The sequence below is a fragment of the Gopherus evgoodei genome, chromosome 12, assembly GCF_007399415.2.
Source record: "Gopherus evgoodei ecotype Sinaloan lineage chromosome 12, rGopEvg1_v1.p, whole genome shotgun sequence".
In the NCBI taxonomy this organism is placed as follows: domain Eukaryota; kingdom Metazoa; phylum Chordata; order Testudines; family Testudinidae; genus Gopherus; species Gopherus evgoodei.
The window spans coordinates 2,410,772-2,428,166 of record NC_044333.1 but is presented as its reverse complement, the minus strand read 5'-3'; the positions used below and the strand labels follow the sequence as shown (position 1 = coordinate 2,428,166).

The following is a 17,395-nucleotide window of genomic DNA, read 5'->3' as shown; positions in this document are numbered from 1 at the left end:
CCCTTTAGCTGGAGAGAGAAGGAAAAGCCCCGGGTCTGACAATCTCTTCGAAGGTATCAAAGGTGGTAATAACTGTCCAGCTGGGGAGAAGAGAAGCAGTTAGCTGCGATGGGCTGGAGCTGTGGTTGTTACAGTCTGATCTGTGTCATCCTGGGTGGTGCTGGGATTCAGCTGGAACCGGTAGGGTGGCGATTTCGTCTGGGCCTCTCTCTCTGGCCCGTCCAGGCAGGACATCGCTCAGGACTTAATTTTTTTTTTTTGTTTTGCTGGTAGCACTCGGCATTTTTTTTTTTACTCCACCAGCGGAACGCGCCCCCTCCCCCACCCCGTGTCCTGATATTTTCTTCATCTCATCTGGTCACCCTACTCAGGATCAGGATGACAATGGCCGAGGGTCCCAGGTGTTGATGGGACGGGGGCAGCTATGGTGGTGCAGCTCGCTCCAGTAACCTCTGTCTGTTCTTCAGCCAGGGAGGGAATGGTGGGTGGACTAGCCCATGCCCCACTACTTACCCTTAGTTTCTGATGCACTGATTTTAAGTTCCACATCTTCTGTTTGTGCCACACATGATTTCAACACTATCCTTGAAGCAGATTAGTAGTAGGGCTGTCGATTAATCGCAGTTAACTCACATGATTAACTCAAAAACATTAATCACAATTAAAAAAATTAATCATGATTAATCGCACTATTAAACAATACAATGCCAGTTGAAATTTATTAAATATTTTGGACATTTTTTTACTTTTTTAATATATTGATTTCTATTACAACGCAGATATCCCTCCTTGATATTAATCCCTCTGATATATTTATAAAGAGCAATCATATCCCCCCTCAACCTTCTTTTGGTTAGGTTAAACAAGCCAATCTCTTTGAGTCTCCTTTCATAAGCCAGGTTTTCCATTCCTCAGATCATCCTAGTAGCCCTTCTCTGTACCTGTTCCAGTTTGAATTAATCCTTCTTAAACATGGGAGACCAGAACTGCACACAGTATTCCAGATGAGGTCTCACCAGTGCCGTGTACAACGGTACTAACACCTCCTTATCTCTACTGGAAATACCTCGCCTGATGCATCCCAAGACTGCATTAACTTTTTTCATGGCCATATCACATTGGCGGCTCATAGTCATCCTATGATCAACCAATACTCTGAGGTCCTTCTCCTCTTCTGTTACTTCCAACTGATGAGTCCCAGTTTATAGCAAAAATTCTTGTTATTAATCCCTAAATGCATGACCTTGCACTTTTCACTATTAAATTTCATCCTATTATTATTACTCCAGTTTACAAGGTCATCCAAATCTTCTTGTATGATATCCCGGTCCTTCTCTGTATTCACCTCATAAAAGTACTGCAGTGCAATCTCTTTATAGTGATAGCGTAACTTACAAAGGTAGATTTTTTTTGTTATATATTGCACTCAAAAACAAAACAATGTAAAACTTTGGAGCCTACAAGCCCACTCAGTCCTACTTCTTGTTCAGCCAATTGCTAAGACAAACAAGTTTGTTTACATTCATGGGAGATAATACTACCCTCTTCTTATTTACAATGTCACCTGAAAGTGAGAACAGGCATTGCAGGATATTAATGTGCCAGGTGTGCTAAAGATTCATATGCCCCTTTGTGCTTCGGCCACCATTTCAGAGGACATGTTTCCATGCTGATGATGCTCATTAAAAAAAAAAGTTAATTCACTGTGACTGAACTCCTTGGGGGAGAATTGTATGTCTCCTATTCTGTTTTACCCACATTCTGCCACATATTTCAAGTTATTGCAGTCTCAGATGATGACCCAGCATATGTTCGTTTTAAGAACACTTTCACAGCAGATTTGACAGAACGTAAAGAAGGTACCAATGTGAGATTTCTAAAAATAGCTACAGCAGTCAACCTAAGGTTTAAGAATCTGAAGCGCCTTTCAAAATCTGAGCGGGACGAGGTGTGGAGCATGCTTTCAGAAGTCTTAAAAGAGCAACACTCTGATGCGGAAATTACAGAACCCCAGTCACCAAAAAAGAAAATCAACCTTCTGCTGGTGGCATCTGACTCAGATGGTGAAAATGAACATGCGTTGGACCGCACCACTTTGGATCGTTATTGAACAGAACCCATCATCAGCATGGACGCATGTCCTCTGGAATGGTGGTTGAAGCATGAAGGGACATAAGAATCCTTAGCACATCTGGCACATAAATATCTTGCGATGCTGGCTACAACAGTGCCAAGCGAATACCCATTCTCACTTTCAGGTGGCATTGTAAACAAGACGTGGGCAGCATTATCTCCTGCAAATTATAACCAAACTTGTTTGTCTGAGCCATTGGCTGAAGTAGGACTGAGTGGCCGGGTAGATTCTAAAGTTTTACATTGTTTTATTTTTGAATGCAGTTATTTTTTGTACATAATTCTACATTTGTAAGTTCAACTTTCATTATACAGAGATTGCACCACAGTACTTGTATGAGATGAACTGAAAAATACTATTTCTTTGTTTTTTACAGTGCAAATATTTGTAATAAAAAATTAATATAAAGTGAGCACTGTCCACTTTGTTCTGTGTTGCAATTGAAATCAATCTATTTGAAAATGTAGAAAACAAAAAATATTCAAATAAACAGGGGAGGGATAGCTCCGTGGTTTGAGCATTGGCCTGCTAAACCCAGGGTTGTGAGTTCAATCTTTGCGAGGGCTATGGGGGGATCTGGGGCAAAATTAGTGCTTGGTTCTGCTAGTGAAGGCAAGGGGCTGAACTCAATGACCTTCCAGTTCTAGATATAGCTCCATGTATCTTATTATTATTGTTTAATCTCACAATTAATCACAATTCATGTTTTTATTCACTTGACAGTCCTAATTAGTAGCCTTTTTGCATAGTCTAAATCAGTTTTTCTGTCTAGTTTTCTTGCACCTGGTTATAACATTTTTTATTTAAAAACAACTTGACCTACTTTTGGTGGTTAATTCCCAAGCAGGCAAAAAGTCACAAGCCCACTTGTCACAACAGGACCTACAAGGGCAAGAGCTTCTGACAGCAGAGGGCTCTTTACTCCAGCAGAACAAGGCATATCAAGATCCAATGGCTGGAAGTGGAACTGAGCAAAATTTGGAATTTTTGTCTTGTGGGAAATTCCAATAGTTTCCAACAGTTGTTTGTCCCAAATCAGGAGGAAAAGTTGAAATATCAGGCGTTCTCTCCCCCATCCACCACAAAAAAAAGCCAAAAACAAACACACACACCCCCCAACTCAACAACACCAAACAAAAACAAATGAAATAGTTTGGAAAAAATCAGTTTGGAAATGTTTAATTTTGACATTCCCCAGAACAGAATATTTCACTTCAGCACATTGAACTGACCTGAGACACTAACCTGTCCTTCCCTAAGGGGCACTTTGCCTTATGGGAGTTGTTGTCTGGAGAGGGAACCAAACTACATCTCCCATGATGTGCCCACAGGTGATACACCACTCAGCTTGGTGAGAGAGCAGCCGCATTGCTTCATGGGAGACGTAGTCCTCCAGGGAACTCAGCCCATAAGAAGACTGGAGTCCTGAACTACAACTCCTATGAGGCAGTGTGCCACAATAGGGAACTACAGTTTAACAATTGAACTGACCTGAAGTAAAATGTTCATCTTGATTTTTCCTGATGGAAAATGGAATTTTTTTGTCAAAATCTTAATTTTCACACAGAAAAAATTGATTTTGTAGAAGCTGCATTTTCCATTGGCGAATAATTTCTGTGAAAAATCCCCAACCAGCTCTGTGCTTATGTTGGCAACTGGACAGATTCAGGCTAGAAATAAGGAGCCTGTTGGTAACAATTAAGGTAATTAACCATTGAGACAACACCCAGGGCCGTGGTGGATTGTCTGTTGCTTGCAGCTCTAAACCCACACAGGTGCCCTTGTCTAAAGGATCTGTCCTAGCTCAGCCAGAAACAATGAGCTTGGGGCAGGAAGCCCTGGGGCAGGGTCTCTGGCCTGTGTGAGGCAGAAGCTCAGAATGCTTCCATCAGGCTTTAAAATCACTGGCTCTTGCTGAGGGTCTCATCCTGCCACTGAGCACTGGGGCCTCTGGGTGCCTTGCACCCTGTAAACAGCGGCGTAGGAAGCCCAGCTGGAGTCTCCAGCCTTGTGCCCTTTCCACAAGACGCTCTGCTTGGGCTGGCGTCTGGGGGTTTGTTTGTATTAATGCTGGGTCTGTTTGCTAAGCTTGGTTTGCTCCAGCGGTTTGTCTGGCTAGTTTCTTGGGTAGAAGTGGGATCAGTGAGGGAAACAAATTCTAGAGCCCAGGGCTCCCCACTGCAAAGACAGCGCCAGCCTGGCTGTTCCTCCTGAGGACTGGCGCTGCAGGGCCCAGCTGAGCGGAGCTGTCGTGGTGGCACATGGGCAGAGGTAGCTAGGCTCCAAAACACCCAGGGCTTTGCACGTTGAAGGCACCAGCATTGCCTGCAGAAGCAGCTAGGACATGTCTGCATTTGCCCTTGTAATAACCTACCCACTGCCAGGCAGCAGGCAGGGCGGCAGGTTTCGCAGCAGTGTGCCAGGGCTGGAGCCTGCTGCAGTGGCCAGTCTGGATGTCACAGAGGGCTGGTTCCCTAGGGCAAGGTCTGGTGCCAAGCACGCAGGCCCTAGTCATCTTACCCCGGAGGTAGCCCAAGGGCTGCGGGTAACCAACACGCCTCCTCCTGCTTGGTAAAGGTGGCTGGCTGAGATCAGGGTTAAGATGTGCCCACCTCTTCCTGCCATGAGGGTCAGCAGAGAGGGTTTGCAAGCCCACAGGGTGTCACCTGGCCTCTGGCCCACAGAGAGTACAGGAAAGCTGCTGCAGCCATAGGCTTGGTGCCAGCTCCAGGGGAGCCTGGAGCTCTTCAGGCAGCAAGGGATGAGGACACAGGACAGGGGAAGGGGCTGTGGAGCTGATGTGCAGGGCCTTCAGGGTGGGAGGAGCTGCATGCTCAGCTCCTTGGGCAGGGGCTGGTATGGGGAGGTGCCCAGGTGGCCTCCCCCAGGGGCTGTGCAGGGCCTTTGCAGCAGTGGGACATGGGCAGAGATGCCCTTAGGGTGGGAGCAGAGGGCTCAGGGTCTGCTCCTAGCCCATTGAGATTGGGATTGCTGGGTACTGCTGGCCATAGGGGTTGGGTGCCAGGCTGAGCTGGCCCTCGGGGATATGGCCTGGCTCCAGTTTGAGGCCTCAGTACTGTCTGTGGAATCTCAGCTTACATTTAACAGATCAATTCCTCTCCCTGGTGGGCGTGAACCCCCCGCTCCGCCTGGCTGAGCCTGCAGATGGGGCCCTGCGGGGGAGACTGGTCCTGAGGGCTGGAGAGCCTGGGGCTGAGTCAGCCTGGGGCTACAGGAGCCATCTGAGAGGGGAATGCGGCTGCAGTGCAGAGGGTGAGTCAGGCACGTGAGGTGACAAGCCTGCCAGGGGCAGCTGGAGGGAGAGCCAGGGAGTGTGGCCTCTCGGAGCAGGGAGAGCTCCAGCCCCTGACTGCAAGACCCGAGGGGAAGTGAGAGGCTGGGTGGGCACAGTGGAGCAGCCCTGGCTGGGTGTGGGGGAGGAGATTCCCCCATGGCCCCAAGGAAAGGGGTGCACAAGCCCCTCACAGGGGTTATAGAGCCCAGCTGGGGAGGGTTGTGCTTGGCTGATCAGCTACCAGCTGTGGTTTGAGTCTCCGGAGGCAGCAGCCCCTGTGGGGAGATGACTTCCTGCAAAGGTGTATCTGCTGCTTTCACATGTGAAAAGGGTGAGAAAAGGCCACCTTGCCTCACAGCCTCACCAACCCTCTGGGGAAGACCCTGATGCTGCAGCCTGACACGGATGGCCCTTCTCTAGCTGGTCTCGTGCTCAGAGTGCTGAGTGGCCAAGAGCCTGCTTCCCTTCTCCTTTCGACATGGCTCAGAAGATTCCTGCCACTTGCTCACATGAGATTGTGACCCATGGAGGGCAGTGAACAATTCTAGACCCTGCCCTTCTCTTTGCCTCCCACATCTGTGTGTCCAGTGAGGCCCCCATCCTTGTGTTAGTGACACAGACGTGCACCCTGAATGCCAGCAGCCCCACGCTTCCCAGCTGGTTGCTGCTCCGCTGGCTCGGTGCTGGCAGCCCTTCACTTGGGCTGAGGTTTGCAAAATTTGGCCAGTGACTCTGGGAGTCGCGTTCACACGCCTGATGTGGCCCGATGGTCAGCGGAGCATTAATGGCTCCTGCAGCAGTTGAAATCAATAGGGGCTGTGGGTGCTCAGCATGCCTGGGTGGTGGGCCCAAAGCCCCTCCGATTGGGTGCCCCAAAACCCAAGGCCTTCTTTGAAACAGCCAGCCTTGGCTTTCTCCTAGTGCAAATCTGAGGGGTGAGTGAGCAACTGAGCCTGCCCATGCTTCCCAGGCCTCCAGCAGGGTGGGCGAAGGCAAAATAGCCACCATCCCCCTCTCGTTCTTGTGCTGTCCCATTCATGGACTGGCAGGAATCCACCAGTAACCAGCTGAGGGGCTGGAGAGAGAGGTGCGTGGAGGAGTGGGGAGCAGATAGCAGCGTGCACCCTAGGGGAAGAGGCTTGACGCTGGGCTTGTGATGAACAGATGCTGCTCCCCGGTTTGGGAAAGACTGTCCCAGCTGCCCTGGGAGATGCAGGTGCCCTTGCAGGCTGAGCTGAGGGCAAGTCAAGGGGGAGCTGCTTTTTGTATCCTGAGGTGTGAGCAGCAAAGCAGGAGTTCAGGCAATCCCCACCCCACCCCACCCCACCCCACTGGAGATCTCAGCCTGGGCTGAGGGGAAGGGGCTCAACAGGGGCTCAGCCTGCGTCTCACTTGATATCTGGAAAAAACTCTGCTCAAAAAGCCCCGCGGGCTGGAATAGCAGGGGGCTGTGGGTGGGGCTGGAGGGTCACTGACAGAGCTGTGTGTGTGTGTGGAGCCCAGAGCGGAATAGCAGGGGGGCTGCAGGTCAGGGCTGAGGAGCACAGGCAGAGCTCTGTGTGTGTGTGTGTGTGTGTGTGTGTGGAGCCTGGAACGGAATAGCAGGGGGCTGCGGGTCAGGGCTGAGGAGCACGGGCAGAGCTGTGTGTATGTGGGGAGCCCAGAGCGGAATAGCAGGGGGGCTGCGGGTCAGGGCTGAGAAGCACTGGCAGAGCTGTGTGTATGTGGAGAGCCCGGAGCGGAATAGCAGGGGGGCTGTGGGTCAGGACTGAGGAGCACTGGCAGAGCTGGGGGGGGAGAGCCCGGAGCAGAATAGCAGGGGGGCTGCAGGTCAGGGCTGAGGAGCACGGGCAGAGCTGAGTGTATGTGGGGAGCCCGGAGCGGAATAGCAGGGGGGCTGCAGGTCAGGGCTGCGGGTCAGGGCTGAGGAGCACGGGCAGAGCTCTGTGTGTGTGGGGAGAGCCCGGAGTGGAATAGAAGGGGGGCTGCGGGTCAGGACTGAGGAGCACTGGCAGAGCTGTGTGTATGTGGGGAGCCCGGAGCGGAATAGCAGGGGGGCTGCAGGTCAGGGCTGCGGGTCAGGGCTGAGAAGCACTGGCAGAGCTGTGTGTATGTGGGGAGCTCGGAGCGGAATAGCAGGGGGCTGCGGGTCAGGGCTGCGGGTCAGGGCTGAGCAGCACTGGCAGAGCTGTGTGTATGTGGGGAGCCCGGAGCGGAATAGCAGGGGGCTGCGGGTCAGGGCTGAGGAGCACGGGCAGAGCTGTGTGTATGTGGGGAGCCCGGAGCGGAATAGCAGGGGGCTGCGGGTCAGGGCTGAGAAGCACTGGCAGAGCTGTGTGTATGTGGGGAGCTCGGAGCGGAATAGCAGGGGGCTGCGGGTCGGGGCTGCGGGTCAGGGCTGAGAAGCACTGGCAGAGCTGTGTGTATGTGGGGAGCTCGGAGCGGAATAGCAGGGGGGCTGCGGGTCAGGGCTGAGGAGCACTGGCAGAGCTGTGTGTATGTGGGGAGCTCGGAGCGGAATAGCAGGGGGGCTGCGGGTCAGGGCTGAGGAGCACGGGCAGAGCTGTGTGTATGTGGGGAGCTCAGAGCGGAATAGCAGGGGGCTGCGGGTCAGGGCTGCGGGTTAGGGCTGAGAAGCACTGGCAGAGCTGTGTGTATGTGGGGAGCTCGGAGCGGAATAGCAGGGGGCTGCGGGTCAGGGCTGAGGAGCACTGGCAGAGCTGTGTGTATGTGGGGAGCTCGGAGCGGAATAGCAGGGGGCTGCGGGTCAGGGCTGCGGGTCAGGGCTGAGAAGCACTGGCAGAGCTGTGTGTATGTGGGGAGCTCAGAGCGGAATAGCAGGGGGCTGCGGGTCAGGGCTGAGGAGCACGGGCAGAGCTGTGTGTATGTGGGGAGCCCGGAGCGGAATAGCAGGGGGCTGCGGGTCAGGGCTGAGGAGCACTGACAGAGCTGTGTGTATGTGGGGAGCTTGGAGCGGAATAGCAGGGGGGCTGCGGGTCAGGGCTGAGGAGCACGGGCAGAGCTGTGTGTATGTGGGGAGCCCGGAGCGGAATAGCAGGGGGCTGCGGGTCAGGGCTGAGAAGCACTGGCAGAGCTGTGTGTATGTGGGGAGCCCGGAGCGGAATAGCAGGGGGGCTGCGGGTCAGGGCTGAGGAGCACTGGCAGAGCTGTGTGTATGTGGGGAGCTCGGAGCGGAATAGCAGGGGGCTGCGGGTCAGGGCTGAGGAGCACGGGCAGAGCTGTGTGTATGTGGGGAGCCCGGAGCGGAATAGCAGGGGGGCTGCGGGTCAGGGCTGAGGAGCACGGGCGGAGCTGTGTGTATGTGGAGAGCCCGGAGCGGAATAGCAGGGGGCTGTGGGTCAGGACTGAGGAGCACTGGCAGAGCTGGGGCGGGGGAGCCCGGAGCAGAATAGCAGGGGGGCTGCAGGTCAGGGCTGAGGAGCACGGGCAGAGCTGAGTGTATGTGGGGAGCCCGGAGCGGAATAGCAGGGGGGCTGCAGGTCAGGGCTGCGGGTCAGGGCTGAGGAGCACGGGCAGAGCTGTGTGTGTGGGGAGAGCCCGGAGAGGAATAGCAGGGGGGCTGCGGGTCAGGGCTGAGGAGCACTGGCAGAGCTGTGTGTATGTGGGGAGCCCGGAGCGGAATAGCAGGGGGGCTGCAGGTCAGGGCTGCGGGTTAGGGCTGAGAAGCACTGGCAGAGCTGTGTGTGTGTGGGGAGCTCGGAGCGGAATAGCAGGGGGGCTGCGGCTCAGGGCTGAGAAGCACTGGCAGAGCTGTGTGTATGTGGGGAGCTCGGAGCGGAATAGCAGGGGGCTGCGGGTCAGGGCTGAGGAGCACGGGCGGAGCTGTGTGTATGTGGGGAGCCCGGAGCGGAATAGCAGGGGGCTGCGGGTCAGGGCTGAGGAGCACGGGCGGAGCTGAGTGTGTGTGTGGAGCTCGGAGCGGAATAGCAGGGGGCTGCGGGTCAGGGCTGCGGGTCAGGGCTGAGAAGCACTGGCAGAGCTGTGTGTATGTGGGGAGCCCGGAGCGGAATAGCAGGGGGCTGCGGGTCAGGGCTGAGGAGCACGGGCGGAGCTGAGTGTGTGAGGGGGAGCTCGGAGCGGAATAGCAGGGGGCTGCGGTTCAGGGCTGAGGAGCACGGGCTGAGCTGTGTGTATGTGGGGAGCCCGGAGCGGAATAGCAGGGGGCTGCGGGTCAGGGCTGAGGAGCACGGGCGGAGCTGAGTGTGTGAGGGGGAGCTCAGGGCTCAGACAGCAAGGTGAAGGGGGAAGGAGAAATAACTGTTTCTGCACTTGCATTGAGCTCCACTTCCCTGCCAAGCCAGAGCAGTTTGTGGGCTGCTGTCCCCTGGTGTTTGTCTCCTGGGCAGGGCACTGTTGTTTTAGGTGAACGCCTGTCGCCATCTCTGGGCCTGCGTGGGCTGCTAGCTTGGTTGGTTTCATTTCGCTCCACTTGCTCTCTGGCTGAATCTCGGCTGAGGGGCAGGAAGAGGCAGCTTGAGGGAGGAGGGGGTGCAAAGCAGCGGCACTACCGGTTGGTAAGTAACCTCATCGCTTCCTCTGAGCAGGGCCAGTTTCGTTCTGACTGCAGGCTGGGCTGAAAGATGCTGCTCTGGTAGCCCGTGCTGCTACCTTGGCCAGTCTCCCAGGAGCCCCAGAGATGGCTCTTTCCCCGAGAGGGATCCCATGCCACCTACAAGGTAAGCAGCATCCTTTTCAGAGCTTGCCAGAGCCACTGAGGCCATGTCGAAGGTGATGAGGCCTGGCTTGCTCCCTGCTCTCTCTCTGCATACTTTGTCACCGGGGCCAACTGCGCAGGATGGGAGCTGAGCCTTTGTTTCTTCATTTCTCCAGATGTTGTAGAGGGGAGAGCAAGGGGCTGGGTTCTCTCCTGGTTCTGATGCTGACGTACTGAGTGAGCTTGGGAAAGTAGCTAGGGATCAAAATGTCCATTCATGTAGGGTGCCCAGCTTGGGGCATGCTCTTCAGAGGAGCTGATGTGATTTAGGGGTGCTCAGCCCATCTGCAAACCGGGCTCTGAGCACCGGCAGAGTCCTCGCAAGTCACCCACAAAGTTGCTGCATTGGAAAACTTGACCTTACTGGTATTTGGCTGAGTGTGTGAGGGTCTTTGTCTGTAATGCGATAACTTTTGAACACCTCATCTGATCCAGGCCAAAGTTTCAAGGAATCGTCTCGGCACCTGTGGGCAGACCCTGATTGGTCCTCACCAATATCAGAAGAATGGAAGGGGAAAACTGGGCATCCCAGGGTGGCTGGCCCCTTTAAATGAGCCAGGTCCTGTGCCATGCAGCTGCTCCCAGTTTGGCCGGCTGAGGGAACGGGGCAGCTGTGAAGGATCAGGGAAGATTGCAGAGAGAGGTGGTCCCTGGTGGAAGCTGTAGGAGGTTCGGGGGGAAGGGAGGAAAATCAGCAAGAGGAGTTTGCCAGCTGACTGTCCCAAGCTGGAAAGCCAGGGCTGAAGGCCAAGGAGCAGCAAAGGGAGCTGCCTGGGAGGGCTGGAGAGGGCAGAGAGCCAGAGGAACAGTGTCAGAGATGAGGCTTATGGACTGGGGGGTGAGGAGTGCACCCTGATGGGAACAGGGAACTGTTCACAAGGGGGCACATGGAGCCTCTGGCATCTGGGTAGCAAACCCCACTGCTGCTGCCTCCGGGATAATTGGGTGCAGATCAAAGAGCTAGTTGATGGCAGCCATTAGCACCTTCCTGGTAAGTTACAGATTCCCAGATCCTGGTCACCTTAAGAAGACTGACACCCTAATCTCCCTGGCAGACAGAAAAGAATTAGGAACGGTGAGGAGGATGGGGAAGGGTGACAGAACCCTGAGCTGTGAGGAAGGGGATTGGGGAGATGCACAGAGCCCTTTGTATGCAGGGGGGACAATGGGAGACAGGCCCTGGGGAACACAGCCCCTGGCATGGGGGAAAGGTGGATTGGGGACACACCCAGCCCCTGGCAGGAGGGCTCTGTGCAGTGTGCTCGAATAACAGAAGCTACAAAGCACCCCCCTCCCCCATCCCCCTGGGGTTTTGGAGTTGCACAGACAAAGGCCGCGGTCGCAGTCATTTATGCCACTGCAATAGCCAGAGGAACCATAGCTTAGCCCAGCAGAGACATGTTCTCCGCCAGAAGCAAGGAGCCTGAACTCCATATCCCCCACAGCCACCAAGCCACATCCCTAAAACGGGCAAGCCAGCCAGACCAGAACAAAACACTTTGTGAACAGAGCCAGGCCTGATGTCTGCTCCTGCCACTGGAGGAGCTGGCTGTGTAACCCACAAGGCAGGGGTGCAATGGGTCCCTCTCTGGGCCGGGTCCATGGAGGATGTGTCTGGCCAGCCCCCAGGTGGGGAGCCTGGCTCTGTATCTCAGCCTGTGGATGCTGGTGGAGGCTCCTGGTTCAATCTCTGGTGTTGGCCAAGATGGCGGCTGTCACAGCTGCAGCCCTTCCAAGGGTTTCTGGCGGAAGAGAAATCAGCCAGGATGAAATCCCTCTCCACTGTCCCATGTGATAGGCCTTGGTGAGCTACACTGCCTTCTGGTGGGAGCAGGAGAAGAAGACTGCACACTGTTAGGCCGAACCCTTCCCAGGTGTTGGGAATACTGTCATCCATGTGAGAAGAGCCTAACGTTTTTATACTCCTGTGGTGGGAAGAACATCTCAATGGCCCAACACTGTGGCATTTAACTTCAGAAAGGGGAACGATGCAAAAATGAGGGGGTTAGTTAAACAGAAATTACAAGGTACAGTGACTAGAGTGAAATCCCTGCAAGCTGCCTGGACACTTTTCAAAAACACCATAATAGAGGCCCAACTTAAATATATACCCCCAATTAAATTAAAAAAAAACACAGTAGAAGAACTAAAAAAGAGCCACCATGGCTTAACAACCATGTAAAAGAAGCAGTAGGAGATAAAAAGGCATCTTTTAAAAAGTGGAAGTCAAATCCTAGTGAGATAAATAGAAAGGAGCATAAACACTGCCAAATTAAGTGTAAAAATGTAATAAGAAAAGCTATAGAGGAGTTTGAAGAACGGCTAGCCAAAAACTCCAAAGGGTAATAACAAATGTTTTTTTAAGTACATCAGAAGCAGGAAGCCTGATAAACAACCATTGGGGCCCCTGGATGATCGAGATGCAAAAGGAGCGCTTAAAGATGATAAAGTCATTGCGGAGAAACTAAATGAATTCTTAGCTTCAGTCTTCACGGCTGAGGATGTTAGGGAGATTCCCAAACCTGAGCCGTCCTTTGTAACTGACAAATCTGAGGAACTGTAACAGATTGAAGTGTCACTAGAGGAGGTTTTGGAATTACTTGATAAATTTAACAGTAACAAGTCACCGGGACCAGATGGCATTCACTCAAGAGTTCTGAAAGAACTCAAATGTGAAATTGCAGAACTATCAACTAGGATTTGTAACCTGTCCTTTAAATCGGCTTCTGTACCCAATGACTGGAAGATAGCTAATGTAATGCCAATATTTAAAAAGGGCTCTAGAGGTGATCCCTGCAATTACAGACCGGTAAGTCTAACGTCAGAACTGGGAAAATTAGTTCAAATAATCATAAAGAATAAAATTGTCAGACACATAGAAAAACATAAACTGTTGAGCAACAGTGAACATAGTTTCTATAAAGGGAAATCGTGTCTTACTAATCTATTAGAGTTCTTTGAAGGGGTCAACAAACATGTGGACAAGGGGGATCCAGTGGACATAGTGTACTTAGATTTCCAGAAAGCCTTTGACAAGGTCCCTCACCAAAGGCTTTACGTAAATTAAGCTGTCATGGGATAAAAGGGAAGGTCCTTTCATGGATTGAGAACTGGTTAAAAGACAGGGGACAAAGGGTAGGAACTAATGGTAAATTCTCAGACTGGAAAGGAGTAACTGTCACGGAGTCCCCAGGCAACGCTCTGGAACTGGTTCCAACAAAGCCAGTCAGGACTTTGGGGAGCCTCCTCTCCCTTGGAGCAGACTGTCTTCAGGGCAAGAAGCTCACACGTCTTCACCTCCTGGGTCTCTGCTTGGAGCATTTAGCATCCTCTGCCCCTCCATGCGCTTCCTACATTGAGTCTACCAGGCAGGGTCCTGGGGAAGCCAGAGGGTCCTGCACCCCCACTTCGCAGTCAGACATGATTCTCAGCCAGCCAGTATAACAGAGATTTATTAGATGACAGGAACACGGTCTAAAACAGAGCAGTCTGGGTACAGAGAATGGGACCTCTCAGCCGGGTCCATTCTGGGGCCCAGCAAGGCAGACAACCCCATCTGCCCTCACTTCCCATCCCCAGCCAGCTCCCAACTGAAATCCCCTCCAGCCCCTCCTTTCTGGCCTTTGTCTCTTCCCAGGGCCAGCAGGTCACCTGACCTCTTTGTTCTCCAACACCTTTAGCATCCTCTTGCAGTGGGGAAGGGTCTGGGCCCTGAGTTGCCACAGAGACAGAGTTTTGGCCAGAACCTGAGGCCCCTACACAGTATTCAGAGGAAACATTAAGAACAGTCCCACTTCGTCACAGTAACTAGTGGTGTTCCCCAAGGGTCAGCCCTAGGGCCAGTCCTATTCAACTTATTCATAAATGATCTGGAGAAAGGGGTAAACAGTGAGGTGGCAAAGTTTGCAGATGGTACTAAACTGCTCAAGATAGTTAAGACCAAAGCAGACTGTGAAGAACTTTAAAAAGATCTCACAAAACTAAGTGATTGGGCAACCAAATGGCAAATGAAATTTAATGTGGATAAATGTAAAGTAATGCACATTGGAAAAAATAACCCCAACTCTACATACAATATGAGGAGGACTAATTTAGCTACAACTAATCAGGAAAGAGATCTTGGAGTCATCGTGGATAGTTCTCTGAAGATGTCCACACAGTGTGCAGAGGTGGTCAAAAAAGCAAACAGGATGTTAGGAATCATTAAAAAGGGGATAGAGAATAAGACAGAGAATATCTTATTGCCCTGATATAAATCCATGGTATGCCCACATCTTGAATACTGTGTACAGATGTGGTCTCCTCATCTCAAAAAAGATATACTGGCATTAGAAAAGGTTCAGAGAAGGGCAACTAAAATGATTAGGGGTTTGGAGAGGGTCCCATATGAGGAAAGATTAAAGAGGCTAGGACTCTTCAGCTTGGAAAAGAGGAGACTAAGGGGGGATATGATGGAGGTATATAAAATCATGAGTGATATGGAGAAAGTGGATAAGGAAAAGTTATTTACTTATTCCCATAATACAAGAACTAGGGGGTCACCAAATGAAATTAATGGGCAGCAGATTTAAAACAAATAAAAGGAAGTTCTTCTTCACACAGTGCTCAGTCAACCTGTGGAACTCCTTACCTGAGGAGGTTGTGAAGGCTGGACTATAACAGCGTTTAAAAGAGAACTGGATAAATTCATGGTGGTTAAGTCCATTAATGGCTATTAGCCAGGATGGGTAAGGAATGGTGTCCCTAGCCTGTGTTTGTCAGAGGATGGAGATGGACGGCAGGAGAGAGATCACTTGATCATTGCCTGTTAGGTTCACTCCCTCTGGGGCACCTGACATTGGCCACTGTTGGAGAACAGGATACTGGGCTGGATGGAGCTTTGGTCTGACCCAGTATGGCTGTTCTTATGTTCTTAACTGTCAGGTTTGACTGTTGACAGTTAAATTACAGACCTATAAACCAGCTACATAGTGTAACTCTGGCCTTTCAACCAGTTGTCTTATTTGTGGTGTGTGACAGTGTGAGTAGGTTCAGGCTGAGTCACCAGTCTGTGCACAGAATATCAGGGTTGGAAGAGACCTCAGGAGGTCATCTAGTCCAACCCCCTGCTCAAAGCAGGACCAATCCCCAGACAGATTTTTACCCCTGTTCCCAAAACGACCCCCTCAAGGATTGAATTTACAACCCCGGGTTTTGTAGGACCATGCTCAAACCACTGAGCTATCTCTCCCACTTTGCAAGCATCCCTGTGTGGGCCAGTCCAGGACTGGATGATCAAACAGTTAGCAAGATGATTCAGCTCCTCAGCTGAGGACAGGCAAGAGAGAGCAGGGAAGTGTGGAAGGAGGGTCCAGAGAAGCCCAGGGTCTCAGAGAGGTGAGATCTCTTCTCCCTGGACCCCCATGTGGCTGGGGAGAAGCTAATTCAGACACTGTGGTAATAGCAGAGTCACAGTGATCAATCGAGTTTCATGTCAGTGCATCTAATTGGTTCAGGAAGATGTGTCTATGCAAAAACATTTTCTGTTTGTGATGTAAGCCAAGGTCTGACCAGACAGACAGCTCAAAACTCTGCACCTCCAACCTCTCTTCGGGTAGATGTAGTGACCTCCCTTTGGGATTGTCTCAGCACCTCGAATTTGCCAAAGCATCTTGTCCCCGATCTTTGTGTATCTGGATAGAATGGACTGTAATTGTTGAAGATTTGGCAATTTGGGGCAAAAATGGTCAGGCAACACAATGAGAGACCGTGTAGGGATCTGCAGTGACAAAGAAAAAGGCTTTACACTGGATGGGAGCAAACTCCAGGTTGGTCTGAGCAAGATACCTTACAAAGGACATATAGGGGTGAAGGAGTTCGACTGGACACAGCAAGGTGGAGGCAATTTCACAAATAGCCCCCAGACAAGGAGGCCTTAATGATCTCCACGAGAGTCAGGGGTCCTCAGGCAACATAGCTAAGCAGATATATCCCTGCAGCGTTACAGTGACACTCTGTGTTGAGCACTAGCCAAAATGGCACTAGGGTGATCAGCAAGGGAAAAGCTTTTGGGAGTGAAAGAAAAATCCTCACAGAGGCACATTTGTGGCAACAGTCTGAGTTTAGGAGCGAGCCTGAGGGGCTGTCTACCCAGGGCGTTAGCTCCTGGCAATCAGGGAGTGACTACAGTGCGCCAGCTTGCTGGGCAGTAACAGCCTGTGTGGACACTGTTACAATGCACTAACCGTTCTGTAGTGCATGTGGACAAACAGCAGTGTCCATGTGGGACATTACTTGATGACAAGCTATTGCTCTGTAGATCTTCACCAGGGCTTGCCATACGCTAATGTCCTGTGTAGACAAGTCCTGAGATCTCCACATGTTTGACAATAAGAAGTGGGCGTGTGATCAGAAATCCTTGAGGGTCAGTGCTGGAAGGCTATTAATAGATGTCCAGGAAGAGGCAGAACTGATCATCTCGTGGGTCAGACCATCTCCCCAGACCCTATCCTGGACATCTCCACTGGTGTGTCATTTGCAGGACTGCACACATTTGTGGTGGTTATTTTTGGCTTTGGAGGGTAAGATGTAACCATAATCACACTGCTATCAATGGATACCAGTCGCTGCCATGTGACTAAGGGGATTAATGTATTTCCAAGCCATGTGACTGGCAGCAGAACATGAAGAAAGGGTTGAGATTGATACAGTGGTGTAGGGGATTGAGATCCATTAAAATCAGCATGTCTAAATCCCCTAGACTGCTTTGAAAAGCTCACCCCAGTCTCTCTTACCAGCACCCCCAGGTGTTATCCTCCTGTAGTGGGGCATGGGGAATTCAGCTACTAGCCAGACTTTGTTGAGAATGAAAAGCAGGGGTTAGCTAGTGCTTGCTGCAACGTGGATGGCATCTCACAGGGTGCTTTGGGGAGACCCCAATTTCTTTCACATTGGCTACTGACAGGGTGATCAGCCTCCCCATCTCTGCCAGCTTGTTTGATTGGGTGTTGTCTTTTCAGACAGCATCACCGCCTTGCTGGGGTCAAAGGAAATCATCCTGGTGAAGCCTGTCCAGCTGCAAGTCAAATCCAAGTATGAAGATGACATCTTGGTACGTTCTGGTAACTTAGGAATTTCATCCCATTGTTCTGGGTCTGAGCCTAGAATTCCCTGGCTTGGGTCACTGAAATGTGCTGTACCTGCAGATGAGTGGCAGCTCTGCAGGTTAATTACGTGCCCACAGATTTGTTCT

The 17,395-nt window shown here is 51.8% G+C and overlaps 1 protein-coding gene across 1 annotated transcript in view; it reads left to right on the top strand.

The window, feature by feature from the left end:
* The first annotated feature begins 10,005 nt into the window (after positions 1 to 10,005).
* The window catches only part of CARMIL2 (capping protein regulator and myosin 1 linker 2), a 130,226-nt gene continuing 122,836 nt past the window's right edge, over positions 10,006 to 17,395 (top strand). Inside the window, exons 1-2 of the mRNA XM_030581180.1 lie at positions 10,006 to 10,126; positions 17,163 to 17,254. Coding sequence (XP_030437040.1) covers positions 10,087 to 10,126; positions 17,163 to 17,254 — 132 coding nt within the window. The 5' untranslated portion in view covers positions 10,006 to 10,086. The remainder of the gene's footprint in view (positions 10,127 to 17,162; positions 17,255 to 17,395) is intronic.